The sequence below is a fragment of the Myiozetetes cayanensis genome, unplaced genomic scaffold (assembly GCF_022539395.1).
Source record: "Myiozetetes cayanensis isolate MyiCay16 unplaced genomic scaffold, myiCay2020 scf1, whole genome shotgun sequence".
Classification (NCBI taxonomy): Eukaryota; Metazoa; Chordata; class Aves; order Passeriformes; family Tyrannidae; genus Myiozetetes; species Myiozetetes cayanensis.
Window position 1 is genome coordinate 104,023,141 of NW_026086604.1, and position 19,810 is coordinate 104,042,950.

Here is a 19,810-nt window from a genome sequence, read left to right on the forward strand (position 1 = left end):
GGGACATCCTAAACACAGTTTGAAGAGCTACAGAGCTGCATGGATATAAGAATTTCCTACATAGGTACCAGTAAAATTATGGAATAGTTATTTTCATGTTTATGTTTTGATTCAAAAATGAAAATAAAATCTTGCTTTTGCACTGACTGCCTTGTCTGCAAGTTCAGCATCCTGGAGGCTGAAGCTGTAAGCAGTGATTTTCAGGTACACACAACCCAGCCACCCTTTTTTGCTTCAGAAGGCCAAAAGTTATTTTGGCTGCACAGCGGAAGCAAAAACACGTGGCACACCTTTTAAAACAGTTTTCTGACGTGCAGAGGCTTGCTGGGGCTTCTTATTCAAGATGCCACACTAACACACCGTGTTGTTGCCCGTTATGTACCTTCAGGTAGTGCTGGGGCTGGGAGGATTTATAGAACAAGGAGGCACACAGAGTGTTTGCATGGCCTGGGAACAGAGCCTGGCTCTCAACTGATCACCAGGGGCTACCCCAACAAACACAATAAATCACGGTAGCAATAATTACTCATTCCTGGTGCCACTCTGATGTCTTTGAACAGGGTGAGTTTGGTGAATGAGTTTTTTTAACATTTAAATAACTTAAATCAGAAAAAAAAAAAAATTAGGAGTTCAACTGTAACCTGACAAAAGAGTTAACTTATCTCTGGGTTGCAGCTGCCTAGAAAGTCCAGCCAGCACAAAGCATATGACAGGAGTGAATAAATCCTACAGAAACCACCACTTTATTAAAAAGAGCACCTGCAGTCGCCTAGTTTGAATAGTTTGTTTCCTCCAAATTGATTTTTTTTAAGGCCTTGACTTAACTTTGTGCAAACAAAAAGATGACAAATAAGATTACACGGTTTGTTCTGAAAAAAAGGCCATCAGCCCATTCTGGGTATGGCTGCAGCAATGGAGAACTTGGCCTACAGCAGCTGACTTCAGTCTGTGCCCATTTTCCAGGGCTTACAGATTTTGAAGCTGTGACAGCATACTTGCTGAGGTAATGGGTTTTTTTTGCTGAAGTGAGAAGGGCATTTTTCAAATCATGTTGTTCTGCCCACAAAACCCAACGTCAACCAACATTACGCTTTCCCTCATGCAGTAAAAATATACAGACAAGTTCCTAGCCCACAATGAGACTGAAAAAAAAAAAGCCTTTTCTCTTTGCAAAGCTAAGTTAGACCTACGCCAATCCCTTTGAGAAGAAATTCTTCAGGTGGTAAAGAAAAATAAAAATTAAAATCTCAGTAAATGAAAACAATTTTTTTTTATTATTATTTTACCCAAATCCTCTTAAACAAAAAAGCTCTAGTTTTGTTTTTCTCTAGAGCCTTTCAGGCTGCAATTTTCATGAAATTTAATCAGCTTCTTCACAACATGCTACACATACCGAGTCAAAGCTCACACGCATACCATAAGACCCACAGTACCAGGGCTTATTTACTTATGCCCTGTATTACGGCTGTGCCACCGCAGTTTCTCTTCCAGCTGGGTGCTGGTTTTTTGTGGGATAGGCAGATAGGCAGGGAGCAGGAACGTGGCGGCACCAGGCTCCGAGGCATACTCTAAGCCTGTGCTTGTGAGAGGTCAAACCGCCTTCTGCCAGGTACCTACCTGCCCATTGGACTCAATGATCTTAAAGGTCTTCTCCAACCAAAAATGAGTCTATGACTCTATGACTGCCCCCATTTGGCGTGCAAGGTGCCAACAAGGGCCACCACTGCAGGAACAGGGACAAGCTCCATTGCTTTTGCTCATCAGCAACACATCACTTTCCCAAGAAGGGAGGATCAAAAGACATTAACTGCTCTTTGTCCACTCTGATAAAGGGCTGGCACCCATTCCTTCCATCCTGTCCAGAAGCAGAGATAGGTACAAGAATGAACTTATAACTGATACTGGAAAAGAACAGAGGGCAGCTGGAGAAGCTGGAGAAATGCGCATTTGAGGAGGGACTGGAGAGAGGAAGGTAAGGGGTCTTGAATTAATTTGGGAGTGCATAAAAGAACATATGCTGGGCTGGCACATGCTGGAGATTATGAGGAAGTTATAGACTCCCTAACACACCTACCTGCCTCCCCAGGACACTGCAAACACTGACAGCAAAAGCATCTAATTTGTGCATAAAGTTAGATCTCTTCAAGTGCAGTAACTGCCCACTAGGAGAGCTGCCAGCGAGCACCCTGCAGTAGCCCATAAGCAGCTCTCACCACCTCTTCTGCAGGATGCCCTGGTTACTCTGTGTTTTATTTTGGGGCGCTATTTGTGCATCCAGTTCCCTTTATGCAGCAGGGCCATCCTTGACAGATGATGACACCACTCCATGCTGAACATCTGTGCCTGATTAGTGTTACTCCTGTAATACCAGCTCTCGGGACCACCCTGAGTCAGCGACTTCTGTTGAGGTGCACCTTTTGCTCAAAAAGCTCCTAAACCCTGAGGAAACTAAATGTGATCCAGGAAAACAATGTCTTAGGGTTTAATAATCATTTCAGACCTGGAATAAGAGCAGCAGCTGTGAGAAGAGTGAAGACAGAAGCAGCAGTGAGGAGGTGAGGAACTTCCAGGGTGAGCCTGTTGTTATGGCACTGTTCATCCGGGTGCAGTAATCATCACCTGAACTTCAGAAAGGCACTCAAAGAAATTAAATGTAAGCTTTCAGGCCTAAAAGGGCACTGCAGTCAGGGTAAACAACAACCTGCTTCACCAAAGCAAAGGTGATTTTCATTCTTCTTAATGAAGAAGAGAGATGAGAACTAGGAAATAAATATTCCCTTTCTAAATGTCACATATACACAGTTACTTTTCTTTTAGCTAGCACTAGAGGGAGCAGGTTTAATGAGTACCAGAGGAGAATAAGTGACTTCTATCAATTCTTTATCATCTCAGCTGGGTGGAGGTGTCATATTAGTAAAGATTTCCCCATCACCATGGCAAAAGAAATTTGGAGTCCAAGGCAAGGGCTGTTCTGTGCTACAGAGCATCTCACAGTGATGGATTTGGTGCTTCTGGAAAGGGTAAACAGAAGATCTCTAAGATATACCATTTAAATTGTGCAGTGGCACCCGAGGAGAAGCTCCCCAACTCTCTCCAATAAAACTCTCATCCTGAAACATGGTCTAATATATTTCCCATAGAATATACAACAAAATTAATAGTGGCTTCATGAGGCCATCTAGCACTGCTCTTTTTTAATCCATCTTTTAATGCATACATGACTTCTCTGCTCCATCCCTGTGTACTGTATAAACTAAAAATTAAATGCACATTACCCTTTCTTTATTCATCCAACTGGACTTTTATTTCTCATTCAAGCAGACTTGAACACCCACCCATAATCCAAAATCAATCTACCACATACAGGATAGAGCTACAGTTGGGGCACCCTAAGGAAGCCTGACTCAGAAAGTTGGGAGCAGAAACACTTACAAATACCTCTGAGAAGCTGAAATCAACACCTTTGGTTTTCAAGCAAAACTTCCTGTTTTGATACCAATGTTCCAGAAGCAGACTGTTGAGTTAGGTCACATTTGGGAATCGGAATAGGTGGAGTTAAGGGGTGGAAAGATTTGTGGGTGCTCAATTTTATGGAAGTGGCTACTGAGGTAGGGGTAGGGAAAGGTCAGAGGCTTCAGGACTGTTATCCTGGTGCAAGCACACACAGGACAGCACAAGGCAAGTCAAGAGGGGATGCCAGACACAGCAGGGCCAGGATGCTCAGCACATTTCTGCAGCCAGATAACACTGAATTGACTTCCCACGGGCTGGAGCAACTCAGGAAGGGGACACAGAGGAGCATCCGGTCTTTCAGTGACATCTGGATTCTCCTATAACCAAAGGTAACAGCACGGAAGGAAGCGTTATTGTGGTTAAAGATTGAAACAGAGACTCGGCATTGGATCCCACTTCCCACTGGCAGGAGTGTTGTCTCAGGCCTTTTATTGCTTGTTTGCCTTTCCTTCAAGCATATCCTTTTCCTGTTTGCAACACAGTAAAAAAATACACACACAAGAACTAGATGAATCCACTGCCATGGGGGAAGCACTCACAAACTCTCTTCTGAGGAACCATAAAAGTAGCATGAGGGGAAGTTCGAGTGATGCTATGTTAAGATACAAGATTTTTCACATGCCCATTAAACTAGTCCCTTCTAGGAAGACTTCATTAAAGACGGCATAATGTTTATGGTTTGTGTGGTTCAAGTGTTGATATTATATAAGGACAAATAAAACTTGGCAGGCAGATGGGGGTCTAATAGGCAGATAATTATGGATGTTTTCAAAGGAGAACAACCCCCCGCCAGGGAATCAGTTTCATTCTCAGCCATATGTATACATCTGTGATAGAAAAGGTTTTCTGCTTCTTCATATTGTACATAAGTCTATAACGGAGTTAGAGCTGAAGAAATAATAATAATAAAAAAATATAAGGCTTAGGAGAAAAATTCTAGGATGGAAAAAAAAAAGAAAAGATAAGGAACCAATCCACTGAAAGGGCAAAAGTCACAGATTTACTCATGGAAAGCTGATCTACCCCTTTGGCCATGCTAGTGTGTCCTGTTTGTACTGGGTCATTGAGACCTCGGGCAATACCTTCCCAACCTTTATGTACTGGTTTGTTGTTCCTAGAACTAAACCAAAACATCCAGATTCATGACTGAATAAATCCTTGCTACCCTCCACGTTCTTCACAAACATTATCTAATGCATCCTTCAAAAAGCTCTATAAACTTTGTGAGAGGTGAAATCAAGGTAAAGCCCTTCAGCAAAGCCAAATATTCAACACTGTCTTTCTTCAGAAATAATACAGTACCTGTAAGTACAGTCAGTATCTCTACATACTTTTGTGTGCTATGGACATACAAAGATCATTTCTTGGCATAATGTGCATGCAAACTGGGGTCCCAAAGCTTGGTCCATCTGAAGGCACCTATGGCTTCAACTCCAGATGAACTCATTTGTTTTTGTAGAAAATGTGCTGCTTCTGCTTATTAAAGAGCATACCGGTAATTCAGACACTCACAGAGGAAGGATTTCTTTCCTCTGAAGATCAGATTCTCTCTCAGCTCCTAAATGACTGCTCCAGGCACCACGTTATGGACTGCAGAGTAAACACTTACCATGCTGCAGTTTCACCACCCAGCAGTGTTGTGGTGACCTGAGTTCCCAGCTTTGCTGCAAAAAACACTACTAAGCTTACTTAAGAAAGGAAACCCTCTGGGACTGAGCTTCTCAGAGGAGATAGAACGAGCAAGGATCATTTTTCAAGCCTAACTATACATAGGGTAGAAACTAAGTTGTCCAAGTCCCTCTGCCTGCTTTAGAGGGGGTGTAATTCTGTGTCTGCAGAGGGGCCCTGGTTGGCAAAGCATCAGAGGACCCCATCATTTAGGCACCCCTCGGTCTGGCAGCAGCTAAACGATGCCTGGCAGGATTGGAAAGCTTTTCAAACCAAAGGCATTGTTTCCCACATCAGGTTTCTGAGCCACTTCATGAGCTTGACTCTCTGTTGAACCTGCCCAGGGATGTGAATCCAGCTGGACACGCGCCTCTCTCCTGCCGCCGCTGTGTTACTCACCTATTGTACTTCATGAATGTGCGGGAAATAATTATGCTGATAAGCTTGACATTATCTCAGTTATCAAAAGTGTGCAATGGTTTGTTTCCATATACAAACCTGTTTGAATCAAATCACTTGTGGGTTTGGTTGTTGGTTTTTTTTAAGTCAGGGTTTACAGGATCAGCTGGGGACTGGTAGGAGCCTAAGTTTGCACTCTCACATTATTTGCTTTCCCTTTTGGGTACTTATTTTGGAAAAACTTAGCAGTGAGTTTCTACACTGCCCTCCCAGATGAATTATAGCTCACCACAGCCACCCAACTGTTTAATTCTTTGTAATATCTAAGAGGAAATTACTTTCTTGAGTTTTGAATATATGATTAAAAAACAGATTGTAGCCCATAAAATTCTCCTTTAATTAGTGTTCCTGGGACAACAATGCAGGTCATTCACTGGCCTGTTCTCCTACCTTCACCCTAAACAAAAGTGATTATTTATATAAATAATGTCTTTTTATAGATCTTCAAAAGGAAGACAGGGAAGAACCTTAGGTACAGAGCAGCAAAACAACAACTGAGAGAGGCAATGCAATAACTCCTCAATACATTTTAAGTGCTCGGGTCACTAGTAAAGAATTATGGGATGCTCAGCTACCTATTGTCAAAATGGAATGCTCACTATCTTTCATACAGTTTGCCATTTAATGCGAAGGTATCTTCATAGATACTTGGTGGAAGTCTATGCTGCCCTTTCCCTATGGAAGAGTATGTCCATATTTGGCAGGCCTCCATGTAGGAGAAGTTTTGTGGGTTCTTAATTTCTCACGTTTCCATTCACAAGCTGAGCTTTGAACTTATACTTCATGAGACAGACTCATCTGGCAGAAGACATTTCCTGACTACTTCTTTTCCTACTCTTGAGGACGTTCTTTTTGTTTTTAAACATAACACAGGAATTAAGGCTCAAGAGGTCATGAAGGATGGGCACAAATCTTTGCAATTTATTCTTGAAGTCTTTTCAAAAGAGTGTTTTATTTTTCATATGTAGGCAGTATAATCATTAACAGCTATAATGACACGCCAGAGGACTGATGTGATATAAGGAAGAGTAAAAAGAAACCCTAATGACTATGAGGCTATCTTTTTCATCAGGCTGGTTTTATGAGAGGTGAGGGATTGAGTTCAAACACTTCCACTACGTTGTCATAAAACAGTACCCAGCTCAACTGGGAAGGTGTGATAAAATCACAGAATCATGAAAATCACGAACATCCACGCAGCAGTTGTTCGGAGACCTGAACTACGTGCTAATTTGGACTAGATGTAATGTACTGGCCAACCAGGAGTCAGTGGCTTCTTGGGAACCCCTCTTTTTTTGCCGTTGTTTTTGTTTTCTTTTGTTTTTTGTTTAATTCCTGGGATGACTCTTTTCTCATGAAACTCAAGATTTGATTTCTCTGGTGCGGTCTAAAACAACGTCACTGTGAGTACAACCTTACCCACCCAGGACTACATGAGGTGACAATGAGTTTATCAGAACCCAGACCCTAATATGGAAAGCAAATAGAAAATCATCCTGTGAAACACGAGATACAAAAGTGATATTAAATAGTTTCTTGTTCACCAATTCAAAACAGCCCAAACAAACCAACCAGTGAGATCTATCGATTTGCCATGACCTGAATCTCCTGATCTGCACGCTGTCTTCAGCCACAGGAGAAGGGAAGGCAGGAAAAACGTGCTAATACAAAAGCAAAGCGAATAAAACGGAAAGAGAAGAGGTAAATCACAATATTTGTATGCTATTAATCAAGGAAAGCTGCTTAAGCACTTAAAATAACTAGGTCTCTCTCTATTCCCATGATAAAAATTTACTAATTTCTAGAGGTGATGGCAAGTGAGTTGGGTGTTTTCTGGCTTCATTTCTTTCCTACTGTTAGTATTACTGTTTTCCCTAGCTGATTTACATCTCTACTTAGAGCAAGCATTCTTTCCCATGGGTAAGAACACAAAAACAAGGAAGAAAGAAACACATAATGTGACTCAGAACCATTGACAGCCTCAAGTATTTATTCTTCCTTCAGGCATTGATTACACCGGCCTACAGAACACTGTGCCACTTTCTGTGAAGTTATTTAAATTGGTCTCACCTCTTAATCCATTACTCTTTTTTTTTTTTTTATGCTTATTATCAGGAGGATCGTTTCTAGGCTGCTAACATTAGGCTGTGTTATCTCACCTTTAAAAAAAAAATCTCATCCACCTGTTCTTTTTTTTTTTCCCAGCTCTAGCCCTTAATTTAAAGAACCCAGTTTGACACTGATTCCTCTCTGAAATAGCACATGCTTTATTTATAAGTTTGCATGAGTAATAATACATGGTTTTCTGTCTGTCCTTACTGGCATGCCCTCCACAGAGGCTACAGGACTGGCCTTGTTCTATGAACTTGCTTTGCCTTTTGTCATCTTCTAAGAAAAAAAAATCAGGAAAAAGGACTGACTAAGGACTCCTATTACTCCTACAACCCACAACCAAATCTTAATACCTGCCAGCACTTGTGGAACATATATTTTTTTGTTTCTACCTGTTCTGGAAGTGTAGAGAAGGATTTCACTATTGGGTGACCTTGGCTTTTGTTTGGGGATAAGACCAGACCTTACAAAAGAATGCCCAGCTATTATAGCAAACAATCTCCATACCACTACTGTTCAGAGAGGCACACCTGTGCTTTAGAGAAGAAGACACCTCATAAAGGACAGAATTTTAAGAGAATTTTCTTTGTAGCTCCCTGTGGTGTGTACAGCATGGCTTCTAGTGTTTTGTTCATTGAAGTCCACTGATCATGAGAAAATAGATAGGTAATACAACTAAAGAGAAAAAGCGATCCAGCCAAGATCAAAGACACCAGAAATTCTAGTAGATGAAAGCCTGTGCTTCTAATGCTGCTAGCCACGTGACAAAGAGTTTGCAGCTGAGGGGCCTGAAAAGACAAAATAGTCAGAAGTCCTCCTGCAGAAACCTACTGAAATCATCATGGAGCTGGCCACAGCTGTAAGGTCCACCAATACATCTCCTTACGCTTCTAGCCATCTAGATCCCTCCTAGAGGACAGAAAGGAGAAAAATATGAAAGGCCAGAAGCAAACACTGTATAGCTGCAGATGCCTAAGTCAGTTTAGTAGATAGGATAACACTGAAAAAGCCTGTCAACATAATTTCCAGCTCTACTCAGACAAAACTAATTCCTTCCCAATAACAACTGTACTTCCCTTCACTCTTAGCTTTTGTGACCCCAGGGGATGAAGTTTGAAAAAAATTAATACTTTGCATTCCTGAGTATTACATGCATTCAGATAAACAAGCAATACAAGGGATAGTGGGAAAAATGGAGGGTGTGGGAAAGCAAAAGAGCAGAGTAATAGGGACTAAAGTGAGAAAAAGAATTAAAGTTAAATCAGCTGGACAATTTGGAATAACCTCCTTTTACTCTAAGTGGTTAATCATTGACTCCTTGGTGGCTTTGAAACAACAGGGCAGGAGGACCTACCCCAGCTGATGAATCATGCAGAAGTCCATCCCAGCTGAACTAGGCAAAGAGGATGGTGAAAGACTTGACTCCACCCGTCCTCTCTAGAAATGGGGAGCAGAAAAATGAGGCAGTGACAGGGCTGGAAGAAGCTGAACAAAGGTCCCGACTGAGTCAATGGCCAAGTCAACATCTCCTTTTCCTGTTCTCTGAAAGTGAGACTGCTGTTTCCTTATCTGACTCTAGAGGACAGCCAAATGTACTTGGTTTTCAAAGGGGTCAGCTGGTTTCTGAAAAGGATAGTTCTAAGAACAGGCAGCAAATATAACTTCTTTACAGCAACTGATTCATTCATTGTAAATTGCCTTATGGTCTTTTTTAACCATCAGCTCAAAGCAAAGCAAGATTGCAAGATGGGGCTCACCCTGTACAGGAGGATTATGGCAATAAAAAATACGCACACAAAGACTCAGTCCTGAACCAACTGCATCTCTGGTGTACATGTCTGCTTCAGCCAAAAAAAACCCAACAAACCAACACAAAACAAAAATCACATCTAATGCACATATAACCATATTTATATCCACGCAAGCAAGAAACCATGTTATCCCTGCAAATGGAAAACAGCACCTCTCTTTCAAATGCAGAAAAGCTCCTAGGGATAACCTTTCACAAATAAACAACCTGCTCTGCTTGGAGAGGGATTTTATAAAGAACAGAGATTACAATGGGCTTAATCATGATTAAACACTGATCTGGCTCAATCTACTCAAAAGCAGACAAAAGATAAATAAAAACCTCCAGCAGATGCATTTCATACTGGAAATTCTGGAACCTCAATTGACGTCACACTTTTTATGTTCTGATAATATCTGGAGGAAACAGTACACTGGATCAAGAAAACAAAAGCAAATTTTTAGTTAAAATTCTCCATGTACTGTGTAGAAAGAAGGCGGTTACAGCAGGGAATGCCCAGTGCAGCTCAGCATTTTACAAGTCTGTTTTTAACTGCAGCTGAAATGGTACTATCAGAGTAATGCCACTAGAAAGGAACAAGCACTCCATTTTGTCCTCATCTCCTGTGCCTTCTTACCCTGTAAAAATGGGCAACAGTACTCAATGCATTTCCCTTCAGGCCATAAGTGCTTCTGATCAATGGCAGGCATGTTAAATTTCTTTTAGTAAAATAACACCACCCCTTCGGTATCACACCAGTTGTGCTTCATGGATTCCTCAGGCACAGCATGAAAATTCTGTGTGATGGGACAGGGCTGCGTTTAGCAAATATCTCCCAAATACAGACATTCCTACAGCCAAGGAAATGCAGGAGAGTGACTGCACATCATGGGAGACAACTCCAGTCATTAGTACTTCTAAGGGAGGTGGGAAATGCCAAAAAAGGAGCACAGACTGTAGAGACTGCTTGCTTACAGTACTAAGCTTTCCATTTTATGCAACAAGGTAATTTTTTTTTTTTTTTTAAGAAGAAGAGCAGTCTTTGAAGACAGAGCAGTCACTCTTTATACGGGGCAAGGGAGTCTCTCTGGGGGAGAAGGCTGATCAGAGTTTTCTCATTCTATCATCTCCATCAGAGATGCACAATGGATGACCAAGCAAGATTTGGCCAGCAGGCAGAAGAGACCCCTTCCTGTGCTGAGAGGGATAGAAGGTACTTCACTGCCTGTTCTGGTGCCCAGAGAACGTACACTGTACTTCACAGCCACAGGCACCAGTGAAAGACCTTCAATCCCTCTTGATTTGTGACTTCCAAAACTTCTCCAGTGAAGGTGAAAATTCCCGTACAGACAGTGCAAGCCTACTGGTAATTACTTTGTTCTTTTCACTTTCTTTTCACCGACCTCTTGGACATAGATCCCTTTGTCATCACTGTCACAGCCAGACCTTAAAAGTAAAATTTATGTTGCCCTGCTTTTCAAGCTGCAAGTTATGATCAACTTCAAGAAGATCATCCCTAAACAAAATCAAATTTCTTACCCCAATTCCTATTATCCTTCAGCCCACCCAGTGTTTCTCTCAAGCTAGTCTGATAGATCACTTCCAACTTCAAGCAGAATAATCATCACTTTGCAAATGAATTCCACACTTTACAAACTGCAGCTCAGAATCACATGATTTACATTTCCTGGATAAGAAGCCAAAAAATGTCTCTGTCTTTAGAGTCAAGTAGACAGTCCTTTCTCATCTTGAGTTACAGCAGATGCATTTACTCATGAATACACAAATAGGAAAATAATGGGTTATTGTTGCTTGTTCCCAAAGAAGGCTTACCTTATAAAAGGGATCACTAAACTGTACAGATTATTTAACTTTCCTCTACAACCTGCCTCTGAAGGAGAAACAAGCTCAAGAGCCCCTGTTAATACCTGAGAGATGCAGGGAGGAACACTTGACAGAATGCAAAGAATATTTTTATTTTTCTTACAAGATGGATGACTCTTCCTGCACAACCTACTGGCATCAAGCACAAATGAGAACAATTGTTTTAGTGTACTTGTTGCCTATGGAATAGGACTACAGATTTAAAATGCTAAAACAGCAACTGATGTGAAATGTCACCTGGCTGGGCAGTTCGATCTGCTAATTACTCAAACAGATTTATTTTTCAACTACAAAAACAGCGTGTTCCTCGGGAGAATTATTTTTTCCCCTTCCCCAAATAAATACAATTAACATTTGCCAAGTAGAAGTCTTCATCTGCAATTAAGGATTTCCCAAAATTAGATCAAGCAAAGTACTCAAAAACACACTGGGGCAAGAGTGTCTCTGGGAGTCTCTCCCAGAGCGGTGCTTCTGGAAGAGGAAGCGATGTTTCATACAGATCTTGGCATCAACAAGCCTGCGTGCCCGAGATACTTCTTTGTAAAGCCTGAGTGGCCTTGAACCCTCGTGGGGACGAGGCTGGCCTGACTGCAAGCTCTCCTGTGGCATCTTGCCATCTGTGCTCTTTACTGCCCTCGGTAAATGGCAGCAAACCTTCTGAATCGAAGGCATGCAAGTAATGCGATCCCACAGCAGCTGGGGCAAGTTCAGGGAGGAGGCAGGGGGAAGCAAACAGATCGATTTGAAGGTTCAAGGCAAGATAAAATACAGGTAAGCATGTGCTTCGTTTTAAGCTGCTGGTAAGACCGCCCACAGGGAGTCTGTGGTGGGATGGGTCTGATGGGCCATGGCCAAAACAAACACAAACAAGCCCATCTCTGACCCAGAACTTTCACTAGGTAAACACTCTTGTTCTTCTTGTGTGACCTAGTTCGCTGAAATAAATTATTATTATCTTGTTCCTCTTAACAAGTGTGGTGCTGGGGTTCAGCTCCACAAGCAGCACCCCAATCTGTGGTGTTTACAGGCACCCACAGCTCCCCAGAAAAACAAGCCAGTTGATGAACAGCATCCAAGGGTCAGTCAAACCTGTCCCAATCCAGGAGGAGCTGTAATTAAACCCTGGCAATCATACCTTCTGTCTTGGCAACCCCAGGCATAAATGCCGCCAAGTGTGGTAGATCTTTGGCTTAAAGGGGCCATTTTGGCACAATTCGCCAAAACATTAGGGTTTAAGAAATTAAACAAATAGAGTCTTTGCATGGCACAAAGCTCCTCACTGTGCGTTCAGTTTATTTTCAATGGTCAAGGTGGGAAAAACATTTAAAGACACTTCAGTATCTAAGATAGTCAGACTGGCATGAAACCTTTTTGCAGTAAGAAACCAGCAAATCTAGGACATGCAGCTTTTGAAGCAGAGCAGTATTCTGCTACACCAGAGCAAGGCTCTCCCGAAGGGGAAAGTCTTTCCACAGAGGGTTCCCATCTTCTCAAGACCCCAACGGTTCAAGCAGCCTGCTCCAACAGTCTGTTGCCTCACGTGCCTCATCCCACAGTCCATCTGTGTTATGCATGGTCGGATAATTTTATGACACTGTCTCAAGGCCCTGGTTCTCCAGAGACTCACTACAAATGCACTCAGCCTCAATGTGGTTTGATTTAATGGAGCTCATCTGCAGCACAAACACTAGTGTGCCCAGTAGGTTTTTTCAAGGAGGCACTGCTCTTCAACAGTGGGCTTCTACTCACTCCGGGTTTCCATGCAAGTGTCAAAATATATAACAACGCTTTCAATGCTGGGCATCAAATTTTAGAAATAAGAAAGTTTCCAAAGTTCAAAACCATGTATGACACACTGGAAAGTGTCCTATAGGAAAAACGCTTTTAGGTTATTTTAGGTTCGTAGCCTTCTTAAAGAAAACCTCCCTTCAAAACCCAGAAAAAAATCATCTTACAATGGATGTTAAAATATTATCATTTAATAATATTCTGTATGCCTACAATATAATGTATTCCAGCATCATAATGCTGATAAATAATGATGTAACAATAGAAAACATGACGGTACATGTTCCCAAAATCTGACTCTGCAAGCAGGTTGTACAAGGGATTTTGTTCTAGTCTATGTTCTTTTTCCTCTCCTGTATTTAAAAAATAAAGACAGCAAATTTCTTTGAACTTACATAATTCCACCCTGTTATTTTACAGAGAGCTAAAATGGCCTTTTAAATTCATTAAGCTTGGCATTGTATGAAAGAGGATATCAAATATTCAGAGAGCTCAATTTAGAAAGATCATTTTCCTGAGGCTGAGCCTTTCTGAAGAGCTTCCTGCAGAGTTCCAGACAATGCCTCAAACAGCCATTCCCACCAGGCTGAGGTTACTTGACCTCACCAGGCCATGTTTTTGGAGGCATTGGGCCAAAGGGAGGTACCGGTCCGATGGAATGGTGAGAAGCCTACAGGGTGTGAGGTGCTAGAGAATCCAACTGCTGCCAATGATGGAAATTTGTGAATATTGACCTGTTTTGCACAATGAGTGGTTGAGAACCATGTCTTCTTTGCACAGTGTTATATTAGCTTTTCAAAACCAGGTTGTGCAGAGCCCCATTCAACCCGGCCTTGAACACCTCCAGGGTTGGGGCATCCACAGTTTCTCTGGGAAACCGGTTTCAGTGCCTTACCACCCTCATAGTAAAGAATTTCTTCCCAATATCCGATCTAAACCTGCCCTCCAGGGTGCTGCTGTACTTGCAGTACCTTGGCTGTGGAGCAACACCAGGTTTTATTATTTACTGCTTATTATTAAGCATTGCTTACCCCAAGCTTGTTGTACAGTCAGAGAACACCAAAAACACATGGTCGGCTTGGACAAAACATATCCCTTCTGCTTTCATGCACTATGCAGCTAGTAAGACATCTTATTTTACGCTGTGTGATTTTCCATGAAGTTAGGAAGCACGACAAACACAGAGGGCTTTAAGAGCTTAAATGTGTTGCAACGGTTGTATTAGAGATATTTTTAAATACCTTTTCCAGCGCTTCTCTGTCAACCAGCTCCTGCACAGCCAAAAGCTTGATACTGTAAGAAAAAAACAGCGAGAAAAAAAGAATGATTCACCCCATTGCAAGTATTACAGAAGCACAAGTAACAGCAGAACTGAAGCTCTCTTTTCATCTTCTCTCTTCATAAAGAGATACAAGACATGCTCAGAATATAACAAACCAAAGCAACAGAGACAGTGTTACTTTGTTTGCCTTGAATCAGCAATCCTAAACAGGTATCTTGGTTTCCAAATTACAAGCATATCTGAATTCGACACAGAGAGAAACTGCATTAATCACTACTTTTTTTAATACCCCAAAATAATACCCAGAGGATCTTCTGAATGACAAACATGGAAGAATATTCTAGACAATTCTATCGGTTTTAGTCAACTTCACTCTTCAGTATCAACACGTTTCTACAAGTCCTATGATAGTCATTCCCAAGGATTTGCAGTATTATATATGAGGTACAGTAATTAAGACAACCCAGCTGAAGAAATTTGAGGGAGAGATGAGGGAAATGAGCATCACTGTTTGAAAGTAGGGTAGAGAGATAATCCATGGTTGTTATTCTTGTAATGCCCTTTGCCGATCAACCCCAAATTTCTTCACCTATTGAATGTTTTCTAAGTTCACCTCTAGGGGCTAAATCCTGCACACTGAATTTCATTCACTTCAAAAAGATTATCAGAGTTACTCAAGCAGGATTTTGGCCTGTAAGACAGGCAAAATCACAGCAAAATCAGGATATATAAAAGAACCTTATATAACATCTAATCTTTCATAGTCAGTTTAATGAGTAATTCAAAATCATCCATCCACCTTCAACTTCAGTTACTTGCACGTGTCCCTGTGCAGTGCGAAGGTCCAATCTTTTTCATGCTAAGGAATTTCAGAAAAAGATTTTGTTGCATCCCTGTCAAGCTGAAGGGCTCACAGGAGGGGAATGAACCTGAAGAGCACTGCCAGCAGGTCAAAGGAGGGGATTCTTCCCCTCTGTGCAGCACTGGCAAGGCCAGACCTCATACCTCCCCATCACTGGGCACTTCCCATCGAGTGCCCACAGCAGCTGCCTTGGCCAGAGAGCAGAAGGGATCAACAGCACTTCTACTTATAGAGCTGGGCATCTACTTTAGGACTGAGATTCTACTTTACAGCTGAGATTCAGCCCACCTAAAATGTAGCTCTCTACAGCTTTGATGTGTCGCGGACAAGGCAGGAGGCGACATGGGTTTCAGGATACCAGCTTTTTTTATTGCAACAGTGCATCTACCTTTATACAGTTCTGGGTGACACATGTACACACAGCATTGGTTTACTACTATCATAACAGCTCATGATTGGACACACAGACACATGTCCTAACACAATACGACTGACGTTCCTAACAGGAAACCCACTCTGTGTTACAGTCCTACTGTCCCTGGTTAACCCTCTGCCAGGTGTAAGAAGTTCCATCTTTAGGATTTCTCAGCTTACAGAGAGCCCAGAACCAGCTGGACTCCCCCACATTGGTGCCTAATTGCATTTAGATTCACCATACAGTTTAATGAAATGAGAGAGGAACCTCACTGTCCCAGGGTGGTTCAACCCACCTATCCTGGCATCATCCCCTTAAGTCCTCCCCCCACAAGGGCAGAAGCTGCCATCATGCTGCACTGCCCCAAGCCAGGCTTACAGAAAGCTGGCAAGCTTTTTACCCGTGAAGTAGACCTGTATTGCAACTCCAGCTGCTCACTTTCCTTACCCAGTCTTAAAAACAGTCACTTAATATATTATCCTTGGACTCCAGAGGATAATTTCCTCTACCCAGGGATACAAAAGCATTTCCATGGCAATAGAAGAATGAAATGATGCATATAAATATTGTTTAAATGATCTCACCACCCTGTAGACATACACAGTAAAGAGACAGTATAGTTAAAAGCTTATATTCAAGACAGTGTGAATAGTCAACATAGAAGTCTGCCAAAGGATATACAACAAAAAGTTTTATTAGCCTTTCAAAACTTCAGAGAAATATTGCAAAATTCTTGAACATCCACTGGCACCTTATATGTTAAGTATGCACATCCATCCTGCAACAGCAGCTGGCAAAACATTGCTGTAGTCCTGTCCTTCTACTGCTTTCCACTGCAGGTGGAAACACACAGCCTAACCCCTAAACACAAATGTGCTTTCACTTTAATGGACTTCTAGTTTACAGATGTCTTCAAGGCATCATAAAAAGCCTACATCCAATGAATTATAAAATAGCCCCAGACAATAGATTTCCAGTCTGCAGAGGCTATTATTACTAAGATAAAGTGGGTAGAGATGGTTCAGAAAACAACGGGATAATCAGGAAAATGAAAAAGGTATTCCATTAAAGCCCAGCCACTAGAGTAGCAGGGGATATGCAACTTTGTACTACTGTTTGGTGAACACACTGGGCTGCACACAAAAGTTCAGCTGAACGTTTGGAAGGCACTGAGGGAAAGTACAAAGCCAGTACAAGGTATTTTTAAAACATATTTTTCCTTGCAATTCTGCCAGCATGCAAAATAAAGATGGGATGGGCACCAGGCAAAGAAGGCACCTCCATTTAAAGAACACCGCAGTATTGTGTCCAACTCAGAAGCAGCCTAGTCTGATGCATCTTAGAGAACAAAGTCCAGTAACACAGGCAGTGGCAGTGCAGCCACAATCAAGACCTGGCTCTGAATTCAGTGGTCACCCCTTCATTTTTGATGACCCATCTGTTGCACTTTGGAAAAACGCAGGCTGGGTGAGACAGAGGTGGGCTAACACACACATGGAAGCACCCAGGATGCTCACAGCTAGCTGGGCTGCTGCAAAGACGGCTTCAAATCTGTGTGCACACAGTAAAATCTAACATTTTGCCGTTCCCATCTGTGAGCTGGACAACAGTGTGGGTTTTGTCATGCAAATTACTTTTGTCTTTTTTCAAGCTAGAGACTTTTTGATTACTTAATCAAATCAGTCAAGGCTGTGGATGCTTCTACCAATTGACTGATTTATTTCTAGAATGTTATTTGTGATTTATCTGACACTCAATAGCTTCAGAAGAAACAAGCAGACTGCCCCAAATGGAAGTACCATTTCCATTAGAGATCATCATCCTACTGTACAAACCTACTTTCCTTCCCATTTACACCTGTAAAGCCCCACAAGAACTTTTACAACAGGTATGCATTTAATTAAAACAAAGTATACAGGGTCACACAGAAGCAAGTAATGAAGCAGGGAGCAGGAATCTTTTTACTTTACTTCACTATGTAAACGGAGATGCTGTGTTCTTGTTCAGAGGTGCAGAACCCATACGAAGGGTTTACATCCTGCAGAGGTACTGCATATGCAGGGCCAGAATCAAATCTCAATTCAAAGTTGTTACATGATTTGCAGCAACACTGGTTTTATTCCTGGTGAGAAAAAGACTTCCTCTACTGTTAAAAATTGAGAGATCAATGTTTGCCCAGTACTTTACTCTTTTCTCCTCAGGTGACACCAGGTATTTTTATTGGGTCAAAAGGAATCAGCAAATCCAAATATCAGCCTTTATACAACCAGCTGCAAGATCCTTCTTTCCTTAAAGCACCATCATAGATGCTGTCTCTGCCCACTGGATTATGGTCCACTACCTAGAAAATTGCTTTTGATAACCAGTTATTTACTGCTACTTCTTCCAGCAATGCCAAGTAACATTAGTATGTGCTACTTGATGCAATGTCAGCTTGGAAATGCAGCTTCTTTTAAGGCTGCTGCTTTGGGTGTCTGGTGTTTCAGAAAGAAATCAGGTTGCTTATTTAAGCATTACATAGCAATCTTACAACCTCTGAGAGCAGCTCATAACTTCATTTGCTGTTTGTAGTTTTTGTGTTCACCAAGGATTTCAAAGTAGATGAGAATAAAATCTCAGTGACTGAGAAAGGGGTGGAGGGAAGATCTCTAATTAAAAAAAACCCCAAACAAATCTCTAATAAAATGCAAGGAGAGTTACCAAAAGCCAATACTGAAGCCCAAGTTCTTGCTGCCTCAATATGACACTTCCTTGCTCTTTTCATATATCCTTGGCATAAATTCTTTCACTCTCATCCACGTTATGCAAACATTAACTCACGAATAAAGTCATAGAAAAATCATATTTCCCAAATAAACCTGTTGTTTCCTGGAGAGCCTGCTCTAACCTACCAGCTTTAAAATATAGTGGTAAAGAAACCTGTAATGTGAGTAACTATACTGACTGGACAAAAACAGCCCTGCTTAAACCTGAAACCCTACTAAAAATACTAATGGGCTCAATTACTTACATGATCTATTTAAACAAAGCTATTGAAATTAATATCCTGTCACCCCAGGCACACTCAAAATACCTGAAAACATGCAAGTGATCAGGATGAAGGACTCTCCTCCAGCAGTAAAAATATGCAAACATGATGTGCTGTCAAGGAAACACATGACTCCCTCTTTTTTTGGCTGCGAGTGATGCACAGCATTCTCCTCTAAGGGAATTCCTTTTGGTTTCCAGAAGATTAGTCACAGTGCTGAGCAAATGCCTATAGCTACAGCACACTTCTATGCCTCAGGGTATCATTGCAATCCTTTCCTCAAAGCCTTCTAACTTAAAAACATTGGGTTACCCTCTCTAATCACACGTACCCAGGAATAATGTAAGTCTTTTCATAAATCTTTTGCAACACTGCAAACTTGCCAATGGGTCCCTTGCTGGTTGTGCATTCCTATTCACCATGAGCCATCACGATCACATTTAATCTGCACTGAGCTTCACTTCCCAGCTTGAGTCCACATTGCCCACAAAATCCCATCTGCTCTCGCAGTAGGGAATGTCGGGACCCTCCTAAGAACCACTGCAGGATCATCTGCCTGCAAACCAGCGAAGCGATCTGCAGCAAGGGCAGATGGAATGGACTGAGGCCACCGCACAAGGCAGATTCTAGATCCATCCACGCAGAACGCACCTGAGGTCGTCACCTGAGGAAGAGAAGCTGCTTCCTCCAAAACCAACTAGGAGGGTGTTTTAGGGGTAGAGAGGTTTTAGAATTACAGCCAGTTTCTGGATCACCCCTGCACAGAATTAGAATTGCAGCCAGTACAGACACGGGTCACTTGGCCGCCACCGTCAACAGAGGGTCTCCAGAGCAGAGCCCTGCATCAATGAGCACAGTGACCCGTGCCTGCTGAGCTGAGCACAGCACGGAGCTGACGTTCCCACCAAGTGCAGAACCTGGTAATTTTGATTAAAAGGGAAAGAGGAGGAAGTGAGGAAAATGTGAAGCAATAAGCACAGCGATCAGAGAGTCAGAAAGTGTTTAAGCGA

At 42.0% G+C, this 19,810-nt stretch overlaps 1 protein-coding gene across 1 annotated transcript in view; it reads right to left on the minus strand.

Annotated features, from left to right (window-relative positions):
- EEPD1 (endonuclease/exonuclease/phosphatase family domain containing 1) overlaps nt 1–19,810 on the minus strand; it is a 62,578-nt gene that overhangs the window by 12,898 nt on the left and 29,870 nt on the right. Inside the window, exon 2 of the mRNA XM_050330563.1 lies at nt 14,455–14,506. Within this exon, the coding sequence (XP_050186520.1) occupies nt 14,455–14,506 (52 nt within the window). The remainder of the gene's footprint in view (nt 1–14,454; nt 14,507–19,810) is intronic.